Raw genomic sequence first — 23,275 nt, forward strand, 5'->3', positions numbered from 1 at the left:
GGTGAAATGTTACACTCTGAAGGAAGAGAAAATAGGCTGTTATTTGAGAAACAACCATGCACACCTTTGCTGCCAGGTTGTCTTATGCCCGTTAATGTGTGATGACAGGTAAAGACGATGTTTATATGTGAATGAAAAGGGGGATTAGCTGTGAAGAGAATGCACTGTTCTTTTCTCCCAGCGACACAGAGTGCCTGAGGACGTTATGCTGCTCTTATACACTCAAATATATGCATTTATTCTTGAAGTAATGAGTAATGGCAGGGCCTTAACACTGAGTTAAGGCTCTGTAGCCACTGATTTCAACAAGGTTAACTAAGGGAAATGTATCAAGTGTCTGTGATCTGATTAAGTGCATTTAGTGAGCAAAGGACAGATGGTGTTATTGCAAGTTAAAGCTCTGCTACTCTGGACTGGATAGAGGTCAGGATCGAAGACTATTTTATTTGCTTATTCATAATTGGAAACAGTCAGTCAAATTAGAGACTATTCAAAGGCTGTAATGTTAAAAGGGTTCATTTGTTTTGTATGAAGAAGGGTTGGTGGTCCACATGCCCCAGGTTTGGAGAAACAGGCAGGGGTTTTCATTTTTTTCAACAGCAAATATTTACTTTAGACATCATTAAGCATTAGTTTTTCAACGTCTTAATCATGGCATCATAAATTTCCTTTCAGGTCATAATACTGTATGTACGAGCTGTATTCAGAAGCATTTTTTTATGTATGATTACAGCGTGTAATTAGCAAGCACATCAGAACTACGTCACTGACTTTAAAGGTATCTACAGTGAGATAACTGAGCTTCAGACATCACTTATCAAAAATTTAAATTTAATCACACTTGTTGTTTGATACCTGACAGAAGCAAACGAATTGACAGAGCTTGAAAAGCAAGTATATTTCTTGTGATACACCCCTTGAATTCACAAGACAGGTGTAGAGTCTGCATTTACGTGGTGTCAAACACTCAACCTAGGACGACAGTCGATGAGAATGGTAACTTAATAGTAAGGCATGATTTAGCTGTTATGTGACAGCAGATGGCAGTGTGCACCAGCTTCTACTTCAGAGATTTCAATTTCTCTTCAGACGACCAGCGGGATGTGTGTGTGTGTGTGGCCTGACAATGCAGTATGGATTTATTGATTTTCAAAGTCCTCTATTTGGCCTTTGTCTTCATTTGATGGCAAAGGCCAAATAGTGTCAGCATGTTGTGTCACAGTGTTGGTCTATGACTGAGTCAGCACTTTATGTGTGTTGTGAGTATTTATTTGGTGTGACTGGAAGAAGTAGTCTCAGGTAGAAACTGCTACGCTCCTTTCCAAGGACATTTTCCAAGTGCAAATAGGCACAGGATGTCTTTCCAAAAGTGGGCCTGATTTGGTAAATGCTGTTTTATAAGTAAGCACAGAAGGATATTCCAGAAATTGTTGTGCTGCAGCATATTCAGCATATCTGTATTTTATTAGTCTAAATAAGTTAATATGCTTTTTATATTGTTGTGTTGTGCTCAATACAAAGTTTGAAGAGGTCAGAATTTTATATTGTTAACATCGATGTGAAAGCAAATTAAAGTCTGCATGGAAATCAATAAATGGTTTCTCTAAAGGAAAATTAATGAAATCACTGGTTTCCCAAAGGAGCAACACTTAAATGAATTCCAGTTGTCACCAGAAGGTGGCATTGTGGATTAGAGTTTTTCTGCTTACAGCTATCATATGAAAAATCTTCTCCTTTTGCCATTACTGGAAAACTCAGAAGTCAGGGATGAAGCAGACCAGATACAAACTCAAACTGCAAGTTGAACCAATATGTTGCAGCTGTACTAAGTACCAGACCTCCTACCATTTGCATAATCAGTAGTTGTAACTGAGTCTGAACTAAGTTGTGGGCTGGTCGTTTTCTGGTGTCCTGCCCTTGGCGAGTGTCTGGGGCTCCAGTTTTTCCGGTGTGGCCCACATTGTTGGTAGCAGTCGGACCCCTGTCACCAGCTTTTCATCTAGTTTAAGCAAGGTGAAACAGCAGGGGAGTCTGTGAGAGAGCTGCTCAGCCCAGAACCAGTGCAGGAGAACGTGGAAGTGTCAGAAGTAAACAAATCCATCCATCCATCCATCCTTCATCTATTACCGCTTAGAGGGTCACGGTGGGCTGGAGCCTATCTATCCCAGCTGTCATTGTTCCCTGCAAGAGGCTACTTTCATGACAAAATGATCATCTTGAATGGATAAACTATAGACCAACTGAACGGCATGTTTCAGGAGAGGCCAGATTTGTACGACTGTTCGTAGTTCTACCTTGCTTCTCAGCTAATCATAGCGCTTCCTGTTTCTGGGAACGGTTATTTTGTTTCACGCAGTTGCATGTATGTGCCATCTGGCCTTTCATAGTAGCGTTTGTGGTGACTAAGTGCAATTTTTTGGCCCAGACACATGCAGCGTGAAGCGGCCTCACAGTCGGCTCTTTTTGTCAGTAATTTTTTGATGACGGTTTGGTGTGTCTGTACCTTAACAGGTCTAGGGAATTGATATGCCATACGAGGGAATCTAGGAATCCTCCATATAAAAGAATAAATGTCTAGAGCAGTCATCTCAGTGAGAGTGGCATGATCTTGGTGAGACTGTTAGTATTGTTCTGGCTGTTGGTTGGTTAGTTACTAAGCCGTGCTCATGATAGCCCTGCTGTCGTAAGAGATTTAGGCCTGGTGACGGTGGAGCCATCGCTGGTTAATCCACTCACTGCTCTGTACTCTTGTCTTCACTTACATGGGTGAAGGGAGGGAACTGGGTCGAGGATTGTAGCCTAAAGTTTCCAGTTATTGATTTATTGAACTCTCCCGACCTCTTTCAACAGCTGATGAAAAGGCAAAGAAAACAGATCCATGATTCTTTTCCTTCCCAGTTGATCTGTCAACTGTATTATTTCAGACAAGTTTCTGTATGGTTGCTTATTTGTTAGCAAAATTAAATATATTGCTGGTCCGGAGAAGCCAAAGACGATTCATGAAATAGGCTTGCTTTGAGGAAACAGAATTTTAGAAAGGTCTGGAGAAGGCTGAAGCAAAGTAATATTGACATTAGCACTGAATTTCATGGCTGATCAATGGCGAATCAATGCTGCTGTACCCTGACCCTCACTATGCATGCATGCATGCTTCAAGTGTGTGGAAATGCTTCCCTGAAGACTAAGCCCATGCTACCGTGACGTGTAAAATATGTAAGTCAGTCCTGAAATACAACAAAATTACAACTGCAATGCACACTCATCTGAATAACCCTCATGAGCTGTTTATTTGCAGCAAATGTATTCAGGTGAGGAATATACACAAGGATTAGGCATAACATTGTAAACACCTTCCTAATATTGTGTAGGTCTCCCTTGTGCCTCCAAAACAGTTGTGACTCATCAGATGATGCACATGGGCCTTCTGAGGGTGTCCTGTGGTGTCTGGTAACAGGATGTTGTTAGTGGGGGCCTTTAGGGTCTTTGGGTGGAGGGGAGGAGGCTCTGTGGATCAGGCTTGTTCCAGTGTATCTCACAAATACTCGATCAATTTAGGATCTAGGTCAGGTCACCACCTTGTGCTGTTTTTCATGTTTTTTGAGTTGTTCTTAAACCATTTTTGTGTGTGTGTGTCTGTGTCAGGCTGCATCCTGCTGGGGATGGCTGCTGTCATTGCTATGGGGTGGGGGTGCCTGATCTGGTCTAGGTGGGTGCTACATGTCTAAGTAACATCCACATGAATGCCACGTTCAAATGTTTCCCAGCAGAACATTGAATTGTCACAAGATGGTCAATGTTATTTACTTCACCTGTCAGTGGTTATAATGTTGTGGCTGATCAGTGTAGATTTCATTGTTGCAGAGCATTACTTTTCTACTGAGTTTTTATTAGTGACATCATCAGCAACTGGTCAGTGTCCACTTGACTTTCATCACGACATCTGACTTCTAAAGGCGTGTAACCCCTACGACGCTCCAGAGTAATTGTCAGGATCTGAATGTAATAAATTAGATTAGACTTCTCCTTTAAAAATAAAGAAGAACGCAGGACAGCGTGCAATGCATGAATGGATGCTGAATGTCTTCACCAGTTTACCAAGTTCTTCGTCTTGCTTTTTGTTAAGCTGATGTGAAAACTGTGTTCATAATCTCTTTAGGGAGACCAACGGTTAATGCATAAATAAAAAATGCAGGAGTTGGCTGATGCCGTTACTCATGCATTACAACACCTGTGCATCTGCTCACTCCTTGGACCCATTTGGCTTTAGCGACCTGCTGAATATGCTGGAGGGAGAGTTGATGAGATGGAGAGTAAGGCATGGGAGACACAGATGACTCAGTTGGTATTCTGTGGAGTATTTGGAGAAAAACAGCCTCCCACCATCCAACACAAACACACTCATAGCATTCTGTTGTATGGGAGTCTAGCAGGTGTGTGTGTGTCTTACAGCTTGTGACCCAGACATCAGTGTGAGTCATTTTTCATTTCTCGCATACTCTAAAAGATAAGAGATGTCTGATTTCACTCAGTGTGAGTGTGACTTATTTTCCTATTAAACTGTCAAAGAGATACTGTATCGAGGTGATTCACTAGTAGTGAAACAGGCAGCGGAGCTTAGAGAAACGGCGACTATAACTGGTGTAGGACAACATTAGAGGTTATATTACAGGACTAGTAAACAATAAAAGCGCTCCCATGTTTTGAGTTTAGTCCCAATGATAGAGGTCAAAGGATAAACACGGACAAAGCTGTTTAACATGATCAGATCACTTCGGGCTTCAGCCAAGCCTGATCTTTTGTAGTTATTTATTTAAGGTCTGCCATAAACCGAAACCATGTCCCCGTAGTATCAAATGGTCTTATTCTTTTTTTTTCTTCTGTTTTAATGGAGGTTGGCTAGCATCAAAGCTGCAAAAAAATCAAAGAAGACGCATAATCACGTGACTAAACGTGTCTGCTGTGTGGAAGTACTTTACTCTGGAAGATGATTGAACTTAATACAGTCCCACAGTGCATATGTGATCTAGGAGAATACAAGTTAAAAAAGAACAAGACTTTATCAATCTCCAGTGAAGAAAATGTTGTTTATTTATGGCCGATACTCGATATTAAATGTTCGGGATCAAATCGGGGCACAAAAAAAGTCTTATCGGGACACCCCTAATCGTGACATTGATTCCCTTCCTGTGAGAATCCCATAGAATCCCAAATCGTCACATGCACATGATCTTCTTTGAGCCCACTCATCTGTTTATAGGTGCCATGGTATTGTCATTGTGCCTAAGAAGGCATGTACATGTGCTCAAACATGTTACAGGGACATCTGTAACCTGCAGCTCAGCTTTCACTTTTTTTTTTTTAAACATGTCTGATATACGGTATACCCTAATGAAAAGTCAACTCGCAGCTAACTATTGACTCTTTATTGACATTTCTGTAAGGATATATATCTCACTACTTTCTCCCATCAGGTCCTCCTCTATTATTGCTGCTGTTAGCATTATTTCTGTCCTGTGCTCTCTGGACTCAGCGCCGTGTGTTCTTTGGCTGCTAATCCTTTTAATGCCAGGTTTCACTACGCATTATTCAAACCTGGTGCTCACACACCCGACACACACACACACAGTCCAGGTTGCATAACTTGTGTGGGTCGGAAGGATTGGAACTTATTCTGAAAGAGGTTGCTTTTCTTGTCACTATCTACTGAGAAACTGATTGCAGGCATCATTCCTAATCAGATGCAGAGGATCATTCGTGTAGGTGTGTTATGTGGGCCTTATGTGTTGTCTGACAACTCACTTGATCACTTGGATGTCATTAGCAATAAAACAGTTTGAATGCACGTCAGCGCAGCGATACTTGAACTGAAACTGATGATTTCCTAATCCTGGTTAGTTTGGAATAATACTAGAAACTGAAGGAAGTGGCTTTGACGTTCATCTTCTACATTTTGATTGATTGACTTCAGAAGTATTTTAAACACATTGTGTGTAAAAAGCTACCACAATTCTCTCTTAAAGGGTATTTACTTAAAGCACCAGTATGTATGCACATACCCTCAACAGCTGCATGTTTGTAGCAGTGAAGGTAAGATTGTGTAAATGCACAAGGTCGTTCAGAGTATCAGAAATCAAGTGAGTCAGTAAGTCAAACTGCATTGAAAACTTGCATTTGTTTGTGCTTGTCTTCTCCCTTAGTTCATAACTCACTGAGACAGTACTTGTGCTGAGGCAGTGGATCGAGGCGATTCTAGGCCTTCTGTCTCTGGCTGACTCTCTCTTTCCCTCCTTCTCTTCCTCTCTCTTGTGTGTGTGAGTTTAGTACAGAGTGAGGACTAAGGACTTGCTGCTGTCAGCCCAAATTCTCCAATAGTGCCTCTCTCTCTCTAACTCTCTCTCTCTCTTACGTATGGTGGTCAAAATGGCCACTCATCATTCCTCCGTGACTCTCTGACTGACTCACTCATTAGCTCTCTGTCATTCTCCATAGTCAGGGTGTGACTATGGAAAAACCACTGCCAGGGCTTACTGGTAAAGTCTGTGTGTGCTTTCCACTATCAAACTACAGCTCAGCCAAAAGCCTTTACAATTCAACAATTCAATAGGCCTCTTTTTTTTCATTCAACATGCCAGCCCCCTTTTTATTAAGTTAGCATTTCCCCAGAAAGTCAGTGCAGAACATTTTAGGGGAAAATTAACTAACCAGAAACAAAGATGATCTACATGACGAAAGAAATACTGGCAATAATTATGTCATGGACACATTCTTAAATGAGCACTTTTATTTCAATCATGCACATTAGGAGCCGTGGAAAGCTTTTGTGCTAGTATTATCTGAAAAGGTTGTTACGTCTGAATTTATCATTTGTTCATGTTTGTAGTGGTAATGCTTTGTTGAGATGATGGCCTGAACAAATAGATGGCTGAGATCATTGGTAACTCTTGCTTCCTGGTACTGTTTCCGTGTGTTATGTTTGTCCATATTTCAAATCCAAGTCTGAAGCAGACTTGATGAAGAGTTGGTTGGTCATTTGATAAGCTCAACATCAGTAGAGAGATGTATGATGGCATAGCAAGATGCGTGTTTGTGCTTTTCTGTGTTTTTAATGTTGACTATTGAAGTGGTGGTACTTTTTTCCAGGTAATGGGTATTCAGTTACTAGCAACTAGTCCAAGAGGTAGTTACCAGGCCAGATTTGTTTGTTTGCAGGGAGGTGGCCAGAAGGTCAGAGTGTGAGTCAAGGTGTTTGAAGCCTCTTACTGAGAGTACGATTGATTAGCTAAACTGAAATGCTGTAAGCAGGCTGTGGTAGGACCGTACAACCCACCCCGAATTCATGTGCTACTGATTCACCCCAGCAATCCGAGTGTGTTGAGACAAGTGAAATCCCCGGGATTGTGCTCATCCTTTACCTGTTGTTTCTTGACCGGCCGCCCCTAAGCCAGAGGAGGCCCTGTGAGTGCATGTTGTGTTTTCTATTCTGAGGCATTAAGCCATCTTAAGACTGAGTTTCAATGAGAATTGACAAGATAAGACCCTGGAGCACAGGGTCTCTTGTTTATCACGCAAAGGGCTGTGACAGAAACCTGCAAAGGTTGCACGAAATATCATAATATAGTGTCTGGGCTGCTTTTGCAGCTTTGACAGGAAGACTGAAAATGAGTTCCGAGTGACTGTGACCAACCTTTATGTGACAAGAAAAATATGTAGACTTCTTGGTAATCTCTGTCACATCTGACTTCTGTACTGGCATGTCCACCTTAATTTACGGGAAAACAATGACATGTTCAGTGAACCTACAAAGTTTGATTCAATGTGTTTGAAGCCTTACTGGGAATGATGCTGTTTTCTAAAAATTAATTTATATTCTTAGAAACATTGTTTCATTCTAAGGAGACACATAATTGTTCGTGATATTTTTAATTGATCAACAATGTAGTGTGGTTGGGTTAGACTGAAGTTGGTGACGTTGAAGAGTGGACGGTCAAAATGGATTTGTATAGCCATGTCACAGGCTATAGAGGGCAGAGGGCTTGCAGTGTAGGAGGTGGGAAATCACTGAGCCACATGCTAATCTCTGTTGAGGGTTTATGTAACTCCTGGTATCACATGATCACACGTCATCACCCGCCCAGTAACCGCTTGTATTCAGTAATTCGCTCACTCTTCAGCCATTCAAAAACAAATGGATGACATAGAGGAAGAATGAGGAGCACACACACATACAGTATACAGTCATTGTAACCTGCCACGCTGCATTTAATTCACCGTGCAGCTGCAGCCGCTCATGCGTCTATAGGAGCAAGATCTATTCAGTGTATTTAAGAAAGAACAAGGGGTGTGTTAGAAAACACTAAACAAAGACGCTCGGGGCACACTGCTGTGTTACTTTGGAGTGTATATGTTCCTGCTGACGGACGGATCCATGAGAGCGCGGGGAATACGAGTGCAAGGCCATGACAAGATGGCAATGAAGCTTTTGTTCTGGGAGCTGGAGCAGCATCTCAAAAGGTAAAATAAGAGACAGGGAATCCCCAAGGAGTCTGTACACTGTAGTACGGCCCGGGCCAATCACTACAGTAGCTGCACACAAAAGGCTGCATGGCTATATTGTCCTTTCTGTTCAGACATTCATGCCTCCAGGGCTGCCATTAGCTTTAAGGAATAGCTGGTTTATTTTGTAGTACTGCTAGTTCTTTTGACTCTTTTAAGGTAATATGTATAAAAAAATAAACAGGACAGAGTGTGTAGTAAAATGTATAAATGTGGAGACGGAGTAGATGGTGTGTAGTGTATCTTTGGTTAACATCTGTACCACCTACCAGTATATTCAGGAGGCTATGAGTAATGAAACCCACACAGTGTTTATTTTTTGTATCACTGCATTGCTCGCCATATTCTGCCGACCATCTGGTCCACCTCACATGAAGTTAACCTATTTTTCAGCACTATAGCAACACATGCAGCCCACAGTGTGTTTGCTCTACAAGATAAGCCTTTCAGATTATTTTTTTTTAATTGTCTTGAATCTTGAGTCTTTACATGAGAACTGTAGGGTCACAAGTCTCATAAATTAATTATATTGACCTTTTTTAGGGGTTTCCTTTAAAAAAAAAAAATTAAAAAAAATAAGGTAGTCCAAAGGATGGAGCCGTACTTTACTGTATTTCACTGTCAGTCTTTGTGAAATGCAGAGAGAGAGAGAGAGATAGTAGCTTTGAAGCCATGAACGCTGTTGATTTTGATTCAGGCTATATTAACGGGTGTTTCTAACGTAACTTACAGTGATTAGTCAACACATATTTGTAATTTGAAGCATATGTATACTTGTGTGTTGTTATAATGCCCACCACTATCAATTGCCATCAGACACAACGCAAAGTAGAGCATCTCATTCCCGGGCTTAATACAGTTTGGGTCATTTCTCTTGTCAGTAGGTCACTGGGCTAGTGCTGTTTTGCAGCAAAGCAGCAAGGCCATCAGTTGGCTGACCTACCTACAGCACTGTTAGTTAGGGCATACACAGTTGAAACTCTCCAGTGTTTTGTAGCACGTCAAGGGCAAGAACTAATAAAGCAGAATTCCTGGGATGTGTACATCTCCATAAAGTATCACTGGAGCGGAATAATACTGTAAACTGAAATGTTTTTGAAGGCTTATAACTAAAAGATGTAACACTGTGCTTTGCATTTACTATCTAGCAAATCTAAAGAAGCCTTGAACGTAATTTTAAAATGCTGACTTAAATCCAATTGTCCTCTGGTGCTGCGTTGTGCGTTAACTCTGGATTTGTTGTTTAAAGCATTAAAAAGATTTTGATCTTGACTAGAGGCTTATTAAAGTCTCTCATTTTGTCCCTGGCCAGATGAAACGTAGCTCCTATCAGACCAAGGTGTACTTCTAAGTTTAATGACATTAGACGTTGGTTTTATTGCTCAAGAGTAGCGGCTGTCCTGGCTATTTGGGTGTGGATAATTGGTTAAAACCTCTTCCAGTCAAAGACGAGACCGGAAGAGTTAAGTGTGGCTTAGAGCTTCTTAATGCGGTGTTTGTCTTCTTGATAAGCGTTTGGCTGGGGACAAAAGTGAACAGAAGCTGACATCATTGAGCCTCTCTTCATGGTACTGGTGCTTTATAAAGCTTAATACTTTGTGCTTAACGCACTGTGTAGTTGATACCTAAATTAGCTTAAGCCTAAACTTAACAACTGCGCCTGATGAGGGATCATAGACTACATGATTTGTCAAACCAGCTAAAGCCAACTGAACACATGAAAGTCTTGTGGAAACTCTTACAAGGATGACAGTTGTGGTATGCACAGCAGCTTACATTATATAGGCACTTGTGCTCCTGCCACAGCTCTGTGCAGGTTTGTTTTGTTGCCACTCTCATGCCCTCACTGTTCGCCATCATTGTTTTTATATTCCCGCCATTCCTGTCATCTGCTGACCCCATTTGCTGTGTCCTACCTTCTCTTTTTCATTGGCCGTTGGCAACACATGTTTGCAGTTGGGTTGGTAATCAGTTCACACTACCTGATTGCGTCCAGGTTTGGCTCAAAAAATTCAAACATATTATACTGACTGAGGCTGAGTCAGGTCGAGTCTGTTGCAGATTCGCAATTTTCCCAATTGGGAATCTTGGGCAAATTTAATTTTCATCATTCAAGTCTTTGAGGGAAGAGCTACTCATCAGTACTATTCAGTATATCAAAGGTTAATTGTACAGTATCTTCACTGTGACCTTGTAATCTGAGGCCTGTATAGTGGTGCATATGGGTGTGGCCGGAGAAAAGGATGTCAAGAGTACTCAAGTTCAGATATGTTTTTATTGTTTTCTTTTACTACAGGTATATTGATATGCATTCAGTTAATTGCAATTAATTTGCCGGAGCTAGTTTGGAAGATCAGTAGCACTCAATTCTCAAAGAAGGCTTGTCTCAGTCAGGTAGAAGCCCTATCCTTGGGAGTTTATATCCAACAACATTATCATGGGGAAAAGAAAAAACATACTGGTTGGGTGTCCTGATGTTGGACTCATGAGAGGAGAGAAGTTGATTGGCACACAGTGTTTCCCAGATGTCATCAATCTGGAAAAGGTCGGTCAGCAGCGAGGCAGATCCAGTATTATAACAGCTAAAATTAGAGATATTGGCTGATGTCATACCACCCAATAAAGTAGGGCATTGGAGTAAAATGCTCCATAATCTGGGTGGTTGCTTATTCCACATAAATTAACAGAGAAGCTTAATCTATTTTTCTGCAGCACAGAGCAGATACTTCCTCCCACATAGTCAAATGTTATATCCAAATTCCCTGATAGGAGCCCTGCAGTTTCCTTGGTGGTGAAAGTGTTACAGATAATGTCTAGCAGAGAATATTTACCTCTAATAAACCCTGTTTGGCTAATGGAGTTTATAGAAGGTGACATTGGCTCTATACATAGGACCAGGGCTTTCACTCTGGATATATGTGGTGTGGAGCAAGAAGATGGGATGAAAGGAATGGCGTTGCAGTGTGTCTTTATCTTTATTCTGTATTAAATATGATAAAGGCTTGTGGGGGCTAAAGTTGTAGGAATTAAAGTCAGGTTATCAAATTACTCTAAAATGACCCTTGAAACATAGCTGGTTTATCTGATGGTTGCTTAGAAATGAATGAAATAATAATAATAATAAAAAACTCCCGTGGGAAGCTGTCTGTACAGATGAGTTTCAAAATTTTGGGTGGGGATGGAATAAGTGACAATTGCCTTTCAGAGAGTGTAAGTGTGTGTGGGAGAGCGGGTGGTGTTCAGGGAATGTCAGAGGTGGGAATTTCTAGGAGGAGTTTTAGGTGTATCTGATACTCCCTACACACCAGACAGTGTTGCAAAGATCCTTTGGGGTGTGTGGTGTTGTTGGTGTCACACTGATCCATGTTGTCCATCTCCATGAACATGTACCTTCCAGACGTTTCAGGTTTTAGTCTCAGCATCTTTTTTTTTATCCTTTCCGCTGAACGCTTAGTATCTTAACTAAAGTGTTGAGGCTTTTTTAATTTGATTATATTGTGGATCAACCTCACAGTTGTGCAGTACTGTACAGCGCCTCACGGGGGCAACATATGTATGTCTTAAGCGTTTTGGTTTGCACAGAGCCTACATGCTTTTATTTCTGACTGATCTGAAAACTGCTGGTAACTATCCACTTTATATTTTGTCTTTGGTGCACATCATATGGATTGTGTAAAACGTAGTTTCCTACATCAACAAGATGACGTGAGGATTTTTGTTCTTGTGGGCTGTGCTTTCTGAGTACTTAAATAGTGTTTGGGTCACAATGAACACTGTGCTTGTATAGGCCTCCTTGTGTTGTATTCTGCATAATATTTTTGTGAGAAATTTTACAAATCTTAGTAAGTAAAATTGTGGTAAATGAGGCAGTATGTGGCACACGCAAAACAGCTTGTGTTTACTGACATTTTGAGGAGGAATATTACTGACTAATTCATTCCTCAGTATTTAGCAATAAGTAATAACCTGTAATATCACATTGTTATCAGAACAGTTCCTATTTCCCTTACATGACAAAAATGTTGTCGACAAAAAAATTTATAGTCTAAAATCTAAAAACTAGATTACACCTTGAAGGTTAACATAAAGGGAATTCCTCTGTTTAAAATGCCCAAGGCAGCACTAACAGTCGAAGAGGGGCTGATTAATGTGTGCTGTCGCAGTAATTTACAGTCCTAAATCTCGCCTTCCTGGGCCTGTTTTTCAGTGCTACAGCTCTTTCTTCTTCCCTCTCCCATCCGGTTTTTCCCGGTTCCATCCACCTCCTCGCTGCTGCCGGAATATTTTATACAAAACTGTGTCAGCTGAGCGGCAGGTGGGGGCGTTCCTGCATATATTATTCAAATAGCCTCGGCCTCGGCCAATCAGGAGCCGGCTCCTCGATGTGTCGCTGGATAAATTATTCGGGCTTGCCTCGAGCTGCAGATTTCTGTGTATGCTCGAGATGAGCTGACCTTGGATTGCATCTGTACCGCTGCCGTCGGTGCACAAGCTTTACCTGACAAAAAGAAAAAACCGTAAAAGAATAGCGCGTGTGAATGTGTCTCGCGGAGCTGGTCTCTTTGAGGTCGAGTCGGAGTTTGTAAACGGATTGTAAAACATGAACAGCATGAATACGCCATGCTACACCGTGGCCATGGATCTAGGCGTCTGCCAGCTTAGAAATTTCTCCATATCGTTTCTGTCGTCGCTACTGAGCGCGGAGAACTCCAACCTCAAGCTCGACAATAGGTAAATACATCCCCACGGAGCCCCTCTGTCCCCACGGAGCCCCTCTGTACCCACACGGCTCAGTAATGTCACCGCTGTGGGATGAAGGCAGGCGGTGGATGCTGTCGTTGTGCCAGGGACGGAACCGCCATAAACGCTCTCCAGGAAGGAGGAATTGTTTCAGTCAGACCCTGCCTTTGATTTTATAGAAATTTCCAGACGCTTCCTGTAACGACCCACACTTGTTTAAAGGGAGAAGGGCTGGTTATACGAAGCTCCGTAGGCTGCGCTCCTCTCCATCTTCATACATGGATGGTTTTAAATGTATTTATTTCTCCTTCTCTTCTCTTGCAGTTCGTCTGGAGCCAGCGTTGTGGCCATAGACAACAAGATTGAGCAAGCAATGGTGAGTTTTCATCTACTTTTTTTTCTCTGCACCGTGGAAAATGATGACTGTGACTTTTGATCCGTAGCTTGTGGTTGTTCTCAACTATGACTGTATCAGGGAAGTATTAGTGAACAGCTTCATAGTGTAGTTAAACGTTTATGTATTCATTTGAATATCTGGCAACAAAATAGTAACTAACTGTGGAGTAAAAAATAAAAAATAACTATGACGTGCGCACACTTTCGTTTATCCTATTGTGAAATAGAGTAACTTTAATCTAGCTGTCCAGCGTGAGACTACCCCATGGCCGTAAAAGTAGTTATTGTTTTTATCTTTACTTTCATTTTTTAAATCAGTGATAATAAAACAACCTCTGTTGTGTTGTAAAAGTAGATATGGGAATCCAGTGCTTTATTCCCAGAAAGTCACACGGGGTTTTGTTTCTGTTTCACAGTTTCTGTTTCACAGTTTCTGTTGTCCCTGCTGTCAGCTCTGTTGCTAGGCAAACTGAGAGACTCACACCCGTGGTTATAAATATCTCGGCCTCTGATTGGCTGGGCCGATTTAATGACGTAGCAACATGGGAATATTATTCCTCACGCTTTCTCTTTCATCAAGATCTTATTAATTTATTACCATATATGATGATGTACAAAGTTTAAAGATGCATACGTCCTCATGTATATGCAGTTTGAAAAATATTTATGTTGTTGTCACATCGTAGTGATGTGTTTGTTGGTCCTTGTCACGCATTTCAAGAGCATATACGTTTCTACACAATATATTACATTACTGCCGATCATTTTTCTTGCAAAATAATTTCTTCCGGTTGTGTGAGCTCACTAATCGTGGTTTTAGTGAGACTATCTGTTGTGTTGTCCTTGAGTTGCATTTGGCTCAGCTGTCTTAATAAGAAAGTCAACTTTTTATCCAAGTTTAAGATTTCTGAACTGAGGTTTGGATTTTTTATGTTATTTATTTTTTTGGTAGTTTAAAGTGTATCTATGTGACCAATATGCTCTGTATGCACTATACAGTGTTGCAAAGCACATTGATCTATGTCTCCATCTCTTAAAAGAAAGACATTTGATAGCCATATAAATGGGTCATATCAACACTCACTTCCCTGTTCATTGGGTACACTAGTGAAAAGGAATTAGTTCTAATATAAGCCCCTGCATTAAACCCCCTTCATGACTGTTATAACGTTCAATTTATGCTGAAAATTTGTAAGAAACGTGGTAATTCCACTATATGATCATTTTTGGAGGGTGTAGTTTGTGGTGCTGTTAAACACTGGATTGAATCAAACACAAAAGTGCTTCTGTTATTTAGCCTAGCCTACTGACTAAAATGGTCAGTATAATACAAACATGTGCCGGTACAACACACTACAATTTAATAGTACTACATTTTGAACGCATGCCCTACATTATCAGAGTTCATTTCAAGACACAAGACTCTCTGGGTAACTTTGAATCCATAACCTCCATGAAGCTAAGATGTGGTGCAGGACTGTTTTATTAGAATGCATTCATTTTAGTAGTAGTAGTAGTAGTAGTTGTTGTAATAGTAGTGTACCTAATGAACTGGCAAATGAGTATATGTCTTACTCAACCCTTGGTTGAAAGGTCAAGTTCTACCAAGTTGTTAGAAATCCTCTGGCCAGCATTGTTTGGCGAAATGATTCATAATGTGCCATTTCATTTTGTCCATCATGTTCGATAAGGTTGTCAGTCATAAACCTATACCTCCGTCTGTTTCAGGACCTGGTGAAAAGTCACCTAATGTACGCCGTGCGTGAGGAGGTGGAGGTCCTAAAGGAGCAGATCAAGGAACTGATCGAGCGTAACTCCCAGCTGGAGCAGGAGAACACGCTGCTGAAGACTCTGGCCAGCCCAGAACAGATGGCGCAGTTCCAGGCCCAGGTTCAGACCGGTTCTCCGCCTGCCCCTCCAACAGCTGCCACACCGGGACCCACAAGCACCGCCACCCTCGCCCAGTCTGCCTCGCACAGCGCTGGTCCCTCGGCGTAGCCCGGTCTATACACAATAGACTTGACTAACTGACAGTTTTTGAGTTCTGCTAGAGCTGCAGAGCCAAACTTTGCCTTCTACAGCTGGAGGTCGCGCTGTTAAGACAAGAATTTGCACATATTTATCTCAGAAGGATGTGGCCAGCGGGACAAGCGGCGCTGCGCTTTAAGGAACAGTGGAGGGTGACAATCTCATGATGCTTCACGGGGGATTGTTTTCAGAAGAGAATCTGTCATCAAACATTCGCCAAATAACCCCTGGTCATCAAGTAGAATGTCTTACAAGAAGAAACAAAACAGCTTATCAGTGGCGACCATATTCGTAAACTATAGATTAAAAAAAAAAAATCACTGTGCCTGTGTCTGGATTTTAAGTGATGTCGATTATACTGACAGTGGCGATTGAGTAGTAGGAGGTGGTGGAGGATTGCATTTGTTGTTACCTATTTTGCTGAATGATGTAAATACAAGTGGATCTCTCTCAAGACTAAGTTTCATGTTGATAGGCTTGAGAAAGAGAGACAAAAAGCCTTCTCAGAGTGACAAATGAAGAATGTGAGCAACTATTATCATGACAAAGTCCCCATCTGGAATGGGGGAGATGGGGGGGTGGGTGGGTGGGGCTATTTTGAACAACACTTTGGCAGCATTGATGATGTTACTTCAACTGTGGGTTGATGGGATGAACAAATCATGGTTTCTTATGGAGATGATGATATTCTATTTTCAGTATTTCACTTTCCTCATTTTGCCCTGGACATAGCTCATCATTGCTGTTTCCTCGACCCTGCAGTGGCATGTAATTTAAACCTTTACTTGTCAGGGTTGAGACATTGGGCTAAAGCTGCATTTCCTTTTTTTTTCCTAAAAAGTTTGATGGGCAGAAGATGATGTATATTTCTGTATAGTGTAAGTACCTTGTAAAATAGCGAGGAGGAAGAGGAGGAGAAGAAGAAGAAGAAAAACAACAAATGCTATCTAGGTCACACAGATTGATTCAGATGAGCAAGGAATGCGCTGGTCTTGCCCAGTCTGTGTCATCTATTTTTAATGCTGTACTTTCAGGACCGTCGACCGACAGGAGTTTAGGTTATTTAACTGACAACACGCAGTCAACAGTGTGGTCCGTACCCCTAACTGCAACATTAACTGTACAACCATTTTCACTTGGCTCTCTCTGTTTCTTTATGAACTATTGCACCTTTTTTTTTTTTTTGACAGTGAAGTAGTTTTTGGATGAACAATTACTCAAAAAAATAACACAAACTCTGGAGATGTTCTTTCTTTTTCACTCTGTGTATCAGTTGTATGCTCATGTTCTGTGCATGTTTCCGCAAAGACCGGATGAGATATTGTAACATACATACCCCCAATTGCACTTGACAGCTGCACTTCACAACTTTCAATAAACGTGCTTACGGAAGAATAACACCCTGGCCGCCGTCTCTTTCTTAGCCTCCATGTTGGTGCAGGCATGCGATTGTGAGCCGAGCCTCCATATGTTGATAGGGAGTTTATTTTTTAGTTTTTGACTGGCTAGTCACTTGTAGAGTAGTGCTGTTTCCCCCTTTGCGTGGTATGTTAAGTCGGCCTGCAGCTGAATGCCTCTCTGCTCTAGGGTGTTATTGAATCCAAGGTTAATGACTGCTCTGCTGCTGAACCCCCTTGTTAGCAGTTTGGACTGAACAGATGACCTGTTCTGACTTCATTTAGATTTATTTCAATTCTCAAAAGCAAAAATAATCTGTTAAGATTCATTTTGAATCCTACATAAATTTCCTGGGGTGAAATTCAATTCAACTTTTGCATGTGAAATGGTTTCATATTGCTAAACTAGCATGAAGTAGTGTTTTTGCTGGAGTTCAGTAGGTCAACAATGAAGTGTGCATGGGGCAGTTCAGCTTGGTCTTTTCAATATGGCTGATGAATCAATACAAATCTTAAATACACCCGTTCTTCAAAGTGATGTTCTGTTCATTTCGAAACTTCAGAGGAGTTGTTTTAGGTCACTGAGCTACAGTTTAATATAGACAAGGCTCAACTGCGGTTCTGATTACTTGCTGTCCTCAAGTGACTGTTAAACCCCACTGAGCAGCGTCAGTACTGTGGCAAAAAAAAAAAAACATTTTAAGTAGCTAGATTAAAACTAGAAATCTGAGTTTAATTAATTCCTCTGTGTTCAGGGCTATACAATTCTGTACACAAACTAGTCATACACTCTTCTTGTAATTCGTGTGTGTGTGTGTGTGTGTGTATGTATATATATATGTGTGTGTGTATACCTCAGATGGTGTTTAAAGCATTTAGCACCGTCATATTAGCACATACACTGATCAGCCACAACATTATGGCAGAAGAAGTGACATTAACCAGGATCAGTTATTTATATAGATAGAGATAGATAGATAGATAGATAGATTCCTGCTGATTTCCACTACAGGTTTGGCTCATTTCAACCTCTGCACCACCAAAACACACCAGCCCACTGTGTGTAGGTGAGTGTGCACTGATAATCACAGAGAGTCCGCAGGAACGGAATTAAAAGTGAGCGATCACTAAATGCTCAACATTTATTTGAAAAAACATTCTTCTCACACAGCACAGACAAACAGTGAAAATAGACAGGTATGGCACATTGTTAGCAGGAGTCACTGGCCGCCCGGTCTCACGCCCTCACACACACGCACACTACACATGTACGCACAGGTGCCAAGTGAAAATAATGAGACACACATGTTCTCCAGCCGGCGTGGTTTTAGACTGTCCATAGAAAAGCTGTCAGTACCACAGACTGCAACACTGTAAACACTGACTGAGGGCAGGGTGGTGTCCAAAGGAGGGGTGGGTGGTACAGGCAGCGGTCGGGGGAAGCTTATGTCTCCGAGGTCTGGCATCCGTCTCTGGGCCTCTGGAGAGAGGGGGTGGGGTTGCGAGTGTGCAGGCGGCGGGTTCAGTGAGGGCATGAAGAGGGCGACGGGGAATCACCTTCTATATCACATCCCCATACGAATGCTCTGGATTATCTGAAATATGGCTGAGAGCACACAGGCTGACTAGTCACTGACCAGCTTGAAATGAAAAATCAAAATGTCTGCAGTGAAAATGGCTGCAGAGTAAGTTTGATAAAGCAGATACAAGACATACTTTATTACTGACTCCACCGGATTCAACCGATCTGGAGGACTAAGAATCCATTACACAAAACTACTCCTCCTGTGATTGCATTTGAAGTGTTTGTTTTTTACTCAATGTGGTAAAAAAAAGAAGACTTTTATTCATGTTAACTGGCCTCTTTGAATCCTATCAATTTTATCTGAACCTATATTAACATTTAAATCAAGCTCATGAGAAACCATTCACTGTATTAGCTATATTCATAGCCTGCCATATTAGCCCCTATGAAATCATATCATATATGGTTTCGTCACCTATACACTATTATCTAGACTGACATTGATAAAAAACAAATCATATTTAAGTGGTATTTTTAGAATTGTTGTTTTTTGGAAAACAACTTAAAAAATGTTGATGACTCATCCTGCACTCCTGCATGTACTCTTTCTGCATCCAACCTAACGCTTCCATGAATATTTATATCCCTTCCTCCTGCATCACCTCCTTCACCAGAAGCACTGCCAGCTTCAACTCTCAGCTTAAACACGTATGGGTGGTGTTTACTAATTCTGTTAGAGTTGACCAATTAGAGCACTCTGCTTGCTGTTTCTTTGAAAGTATTAAACCACTGTACATCGTGTGGCTTAAAAGATGTAATGCTCCTCTGTATTGTATGTATATGCTTAAATAAACTAAGACAATATGCTTTATGCTTATGCTTAAATATGCTTATGCTTAAATAAACTAAGACAATACAGAGGAGCATAACATCTTTTAAGCCACACGATGTACAGTGGTTTAATACTTTCAAAGATCAGTGTTTTTTAAGTCCCGAAATTAGACAAATAGAACCCAACAAAACAATTCAAACTAAAATCTCATACTTGTGCATTTGTTCATTCAGGACAGTGAGCCAGTATAACACACAAGTCGTTCTACGAAAGCATGGTTGAAGAAGAACAAAATGATTGTGTTGTTATGACCAAGTCAAAGAAATGTTGTGGAAGGACATGAAGCAAGCAGGCCATGTGAAGAAACCCACCAACATCTCAATACCGAAGTGGTTATGTACTGGGGAAGGGGCTGAAATTCCTCCAAGCCTCTGTAGAAGACTGATCAGCAGTTACCAGAAATGTTTAGTTGGTGTTATTGCTGCACAAGATGGTCACAGCAGATACTGAAAACAAGGGTTCCCACACTTTTGCAACTTGCGGATATGTACAAATGATTCATTTCACTGAAGAAATAAATGCAAATATATTTAACTGGGTTCTCTTTGTCTACTTGAAGGACTCGTTTTGACTAATTTTATGCAGAAATGTAGAAGAGTTGGAGAGGCACAAATACTTTTAAGCAGCACTGTATATTCTCACGGTGTAGAATGAATGATTCAGCGCTCCTTTCTCAATGCAGTAACAAGTGATTACCTCTTAAATGAAGGATCTTCCTCAGAATATTGTTGTGTGGGTAAAAATATGCAAACACACACTTTTCTTCTGTACATATGAAAGTTATGTACCTGATCCACATACAACAAATACAAAGAGGGCGAGCAGCCAGGGACCCACGGGATACTTCTCCTCCTGCGGCCGCTGTGGGAAAGAAACACACATAATGTAGATTAGCACTGCTGCTACAACAGAAATGTACATGACGCTGCAGACTGAAAGTAAAACTGCTAGATAGGTTTACAAAGAGGTTTCCAGTTTCCTTCAGTTGTTTTTCCCCTGCTCTTTCTGGGACTCTCCTTCTGCTTTAAAGCCTACAATCACAGCTTGTCTAGTTTTTCCAAATCTTGACAAGATAAAAATAAGGTTGCTCAGCTAAAATGTCCACAATAACAACTCCTTAGTCTCGCTGCACAAACCCCAGCATCTAATTATAACCTGAAACGTGCAGGGTTAGCACTTTATCACACTGTGGCTCATCAGTGGATGGATTGTGGGAGCACACGTCAGCCTCGTGATGATATCATCTGTTTGGACATGCCACATGTGTGTCTGCTGTTGTGGGGGAAGCTTCTCCTGTCAGTGATTCAGTAATGTTGTAAACAACGCTGGAGAAAGAGGAGAGGAGTGGAAAGACGTGTTTTTAGCTGCAGATGAAGGAGTAGGCCTACACAAAGAGTCGTGATTTTACTCAGCGCCGACCATAAAGTTTAAAGAAAGAAAGGCTCTGTGATGGATATAGAGATAAACGGAAAAAGATTAGCAGCTCTGGGGCTTTTTCTGTGTCACACAACCCTCCTCAGCCTTCCTTCCACTCTGTAAACTGCAGGAAAACAGCAAACAAACCAGAGCCCAAACAGCAGGACAAAATCAAAAGATGTCACTCTTTGTAGAAGCTGGAAAGCCCATGATAGATTTGATAGATTAATCAATTATTAAGATGGCATCAAGGACATTGTGGCAAATTTTTTTTTTATTTTAATTTATCATCCTGGAAGCAAGCCGCAGTCCTCCCAACCCATCCAAATTTTTTGGTTTTCAAACGCACAGTTTGGAATTCATCATACTCTGCTGAGCCAATCAGATCGTTTGGGTGGGCTTTATGTGGTGATTGACAGAAGAGTAACAATGACGTCATCCGAGCGCCATTGAGTTGGTTTTGTTTACAACAAAATGGCTGCCGTCGGACAGTGAGACGTATAGAGCTATATGTGTTGTAAAAGATATTGATAGCTAAATAAATTTAAAGGACGAAAAGTTAACATCAATTAATTCATTTGTGAGAAGCATACATTGCTGCAATTGGCTGTAGGACTATCCCAACAGCGTGAAGAAGTATGTTTTCTGAGTAGCCTATAGTTGGAACATGCCTCATAATGAAATCCAAATATCGTGTTACTTATTTAACGTCAGTTTATAAATCTCACGCATAAGGTTTTGCATATGGGGCTGCAATTTCACTCACTGATTAATTTTTATGCAGACAGTTGTTTTTGTTTGTTTTTTCCCTTTATTAGTCAGTTATTTTTTATATTTTTATATTTTTTATAAGTTTTTAGAAATATAAACATCAACCTTTTAAACCATCCCGTCAATCCAAAAAAGGCAAAATTCAATTTGCTGTCAACACTAAAGGAGATGATTGGGTGATTAAATTTATTATAAAATGAATCATTAATAAATGATATTCTGATTGACTTGTCTAATCTGAAAGCCGTTTAGAAATACAACATATGTTAAGTTTGGTGTTTTTATATAAAAGAAACACGAGCCTTGGTTGGAGTTATATTTCTGTGCTATATAATATAACGTGTTCATCTTTTATTGTCACTCTCTGACTTGTGTAAAGTATCGTAGCCTACAGTTCCGTTGCGGAGGGCGGTAACGATCAGCAGAATCCACCTGAATACATTATAATGAAGTGAAATCAGTGGCTCATAACACGTCTTGTGAATAAATCACAGGCAGGTGGTGGAGGCCCTCGGTATGTGTGAGACACGTTTATCTAACAGCTGGCACCAAGACCACCACCACCATCACCATCATCACCATCATCATCATCATGCCGCTGTGCTCATGCCGGGCTGAACGTCACCTATCTGGGCTAATGTCAAGCTGGCATCTCGCTGACGGTTAACGGCTCACCAGCGTCTTGGCCACGTTTCCTCTCTGAGTGATGTTCTTGCTGTGTTTCTCGTTGGCCATGCGGATCCTCTGTTTAGCCACCATCTTCCAGGACGAGCGCAGCAGCCGGGATAAATTAGTCTGTTTTTAGCCTGTTATTTTTTCTGATGCTGCAGGCTGACGACAGCAACCCCGCGTCAAGCCACGACATCTGCGACGCCACCAAACCGGAAACCAGTTCGGTTTTCTCACGAAATACGAGCACCGACAATCCGTATTTTGTGTCGTAGTTTGAAGAGCACGCACAAAAGGATCTGTTGCATTTTGCAAACGTTGCGAAGTTAATATTTAGTCATTTTCTATATTCGCGAAGGAAGGCAAACGTGAAATGCTTGCAAAAAGTCTTATTTTGAAGGTTATTACAGGAAGCTGCGTGCTTTATGTTGGCGAGCTTCACAACTGCTCCCCTTTGCACCTGGAGGAGAGGAGCGCGTGGCCAGGGCGCGCTCTAGCTATTGATAATAGACTTAGATTTACAGTAAAAAATAAATAAATAAATAAAAATAAAATAAAAAATGAATAAAAAATGTATTTTTCCCCAAATGTATAAATAGCGCATACGTATCATTTGAATGATGCCCACATTTTAATAGCCTTTTCTCTGTGTTGAACAATTGTTCTAGTGTCTCCCTTTATTATTTTAAAATCATGGTTTTTATTAGTGTGTGATCTGGCAACAGCTCTTAAGTAAAATTGTTAAACATCATAAAGTTTATTTTTTCTATATACTGTATATAAACTTTATTGGGGGAACAGAGATGGTGATAATGTCACATTAATAGATATAGCATATAAATCTCCTTGTTGGAGGCCTTGGGAAGAGACACTCTGTGCACACATGCA

General features: G+C 41.0%; 2 protein-coding genes across 2 annotated transcripts in view; one reads left to right on the forward strand and one right to left on the reverse strand.

Moving 5' to 3' along the window:
• LOC311488512 (TSC22 domain family protein 1-like) overlaps nt 1–16,278 on the forward strand; it is a 29,617-nt gene extending 13,339 nt beyond the window's left edge. Inside the window, exons 2-3 of the mRNA XM_084545263.1 lie at nt 13,618–13,669; nt 15,418–16,278. Of these exons, the coding sequence (XP_084401389.1) occupies nt 13,618–13,669; nt 15,418–15,687 (322 nt within the window). The 3' untranslated portion in view covers nt 15,688–16,278. The remainder of the gene's footprint in view (nt 1–13,617; nt 13,670–15,417) is intronic.
• A 2,401-nt stretch (nt 16,279–18,679) lies between these two features.
• serp2 (stress-associated endoplasmic reticulum protein family member 2) lies at nt 18,680–22,810 on the reverse strand (the record flags this gene model as incomplete). The annotated part of the gene is made up of 3 exons (XM_084544576.1): nt 22,394–22,810; nt 20,320–20,392; nt 18,680–18,720 (listed from the first exon to the last, which is right to left on the reverse strand). The coding sequence occupies exons 1-3, from the start codon at nt 22,475–22,477 to the stop codon at nt 18,680–18,682; spliced, it is 198 nt and encodes a 65-aa protein (XP_084400702.1). The 5' UTR covers nt 22,478–22,810.
• Between the last annotated feature and the right edge of the window lie 465 nt (nt 22,811–23,275).

Source organism: Chelon labrosus (genome assembly GCF_963514085.1).
Source record: "Chelon labrosus genome assembly, chromosome: 5".
Classification (NCBI taxonomy): domain Eukaryota; kingdom Metazoa; phylum Chordata; class Actinopteri; order Mugiliformes; family Mugilidae; genus Chelon; species Chelon labrosus.